This window comes from Eimeria maxima, genomic scaffold (assembly GCF_000499605.1).
Source record: "Eimeria maxima Weybridge genomic scaffold, Emw_scaff2618, whole genome shotgun sequence".
NCBI lineage: Eukaryota > Apicomplexa > Conoidasida > Eucoccidiorida > Eimeriidae > Eimeria > Eimeria maxima.
Window position 1 is genome coordinate 1 of NW_013565469.1, and position 2,598 is coordinate 2,598.

Consider the following 2,598-nt stretch of genomic DNA (forward strand, 5'->3'; position numbering starts at 1 on the left):
ATAATATATACATGACATATCTGAAGGGGCCCCTATAGCGGGGGCCCCCCAAAACTCATTAGCAACGGCCTCTGCAAGGGGCCCCCCATAGGAGCGAACCCGCTTAAAAACAGCGAGTATGCCAGTTGGGGGCCCCTGACAGAAAAACCCCTATAAGGGGCCCCCGTGTTGCATGCCAATATCCATAAGGGGGCCCCCTAAGGGGAACCCTTCTAAGGGTATTCAAATAGAGGGAAAGGGCCTCTATTGGGGGCCCTCTTTGGGGGCCCCCCCTATAGAGGGTCCTCTTTATTCTCCTCTGTTAAGAAACCCTTAGAGGGAGATTAAACGGGTGGGGTACCTCCCAGTAAGGGTACTACAGGTACTGGGGGCCCCCAAGTGCCTGGGGGCCCCCCCAAAAGCGTGGAGGCCCCTACTGTAGGCATAGAAGACAATTGAATAACTTAATTGTTGTCCTCTGCTGGCTGCTGAGGAGAAGAAGGAGAAGGAACTGCATTAGCATCAGGGTCTGCCTCTAGTTCAATGTCTTGGGCAAGCTCAGTTGCATAAGGATTAGGAGAGAAGGGATCTGCAGACATAAAATATAAACCCTAAACCCTAAACCCTAAACCCTAAACCCTAAACCCTTAAACCCTTTACTATGAATAGTAGATATACCCGTATTATACAGTTTAGGGTTTAGGAATGGCTAGGAAGTCGCTGTTGGTAAACAGTACAACTGCTGCTGCTGCTGCTGTTGCTGCTGCTATTGCTGTTGCTGCTGCTGCTGCTATAATAATATATAAATATAATAAACTGTACCTGCAGGTTCATATGCAGGAGAAGTAGGAGAATATTCTTGTGCTCCTTCTCCATAAGTAGGGGAACTTGCCCCTGGTAGAGGAGAAGTAGGTGAGTAACGCGGTGACTGTACACTGTAAGCTGCAGCAGCACAGCAGCAGCAGCAGCAGCAAGAAAAGAGAGGATATATAAAAAGCATAAAAAAAGAAATACACACAACTGCTGCTGTTGCTGCTGCTGTTGTTGCTGCTGCTGCTGCTGTTGCTGCTGGTGCATGGACTTGCCTGGAGAAGCAACATGGCCTCCTGCTTGGGGTGAATAAACGGGGGAAGTAGGGGAGTATGCAGGAGAAGTTGGTGAATATGCAGGAGAAGTAGGGGAATAAGCAGGAGAAGTAGGGGAATAAGCAGGAGAAGTAGGTTCTTGTAGGGGAGAAGTAGGTGAATAAGAAGGAGAAGTAGGTGAATATACAGGAGAAGTAGGTGAATAAGAAGGAGAAGCAACATTATTAGTATTAGGAGAGAAAGGAGCAAAAGGAGCAACAGTAGGGGATGTAGGGTTTAGTCCTGCTGCTGAATATGCAGGAGAAGTTGGTGAATAAGATGCAGGAGAAGAAGGAGAATAAGCAGGAGAGAAAGTTGGTGACGTAGGTGAATAAGAAGCACTATAAGAAGGAGAAGCAATATTAGCTGCTGCTGCTGCTGCTGCTCCTCCTTCCCTCATACTAGGTTGGTAATAAGGACTTTGTAGGGGAGAAGAAGGAGAATAAGAAGGAGAAACAGTATCTAATCCAGTAGTAACAAGAGGAGAAGAAGGAGAGAAGCATCCTTGCATAATAGGGGACATAGGATTATGTTGTTCCCTAGGGGAGAAACAAGAAAGAGGAGAAACAGGAGATGTAGGGGAACGAGGTGTCTGCTGAGGAGGAGAGAACTTTCCTCCTAATGCTTGTGTATCTACTATATTACCATCAACAGCAGAAGGAGAAGAAGGAGAAAGAGGATTAGATGGGGATTGAGCAAAAGATGAATATACAGTAGAAAAAGGCATAGGAGAAAAGATAGAAGAAAGACCATGAGGAGAAGGAGATGTATTAGATCCATCAGGAGAAGAAATAAGATTATTATTATCTAAATTATTATTATTAGATAGAATAAATCCTTCAAGAGAAGAATTATTATTTCCTTCTTGTTGTTGTTGTATAGTATGTGTAGATATTCTATGTACATCTCTTAATTTTTCTTCATCTATTAATAAATCTACATCTCCTGTACCTAATGGACATAATTGTCCTAACATAATATTCTCTGTTACTCCTCTTAGATGATCTGTTTCTGCAAATATTGCTGCCTCCATGAGTATTTCTACAGTTTCCTCAAAGGAGCATTTCTTTAATGGTCCTTTTTCTACTCTATTTATACCATGACGTGTTATACTCATTAAATATCCTTTTTGTGTCATTGAATCACATAATACAGCTAAATGACGATAGTTTACATAACTACCATCAAAGGAAATTACTGCACGTAATTCACGTAATAATGCACGTCTTACTGCCTCTATACCTAATACTGCAAATATCTCTGTTATATCATTACTTGTTGTTCTTGTTGCATCTACACGTGGACATGTTAATACTTCCTCTAAATTACATCCATCTGTATCCAATACCCAATTATTCACACGTTCAAACTTCCCCTGAAAAAAAAAAAACACACACAAAAAAACCCTAAACCCTAAACCCTAAACCCTAAACCCTAAACCCTAAACCCTTAGAAAGTAATTAACCCTAATATGTATATATATATATATATATAT

At 42.1% G+C, this 2,598-nt stretch overlaps 1 protein-coding gene across 1 annotated transcript; it reads right to left on the reverse strand.

The window, feature by feature from the left end:
- Window positions 1–443: 443 nt before the first annotated feature.
- On the reverse strand, window positions 444–2,478 carry EMWEY_00059030 (DNA-directed RNA polymerase II largest subunit, putative; the record flags this gene model as incomplete). The annotated part of the gene is made up of 3 exons (XM_013480997.1): window positions 444–568; window positions 802–921; window positions 1,506–2,478. Coding segments are annotated over 3 exons (1,218 nt in total), but the record flags the coding sequence as incomplete, so codon positions are not given.
- Window positions 2,479–2,598: the final 120 nt, after the last annotated feature.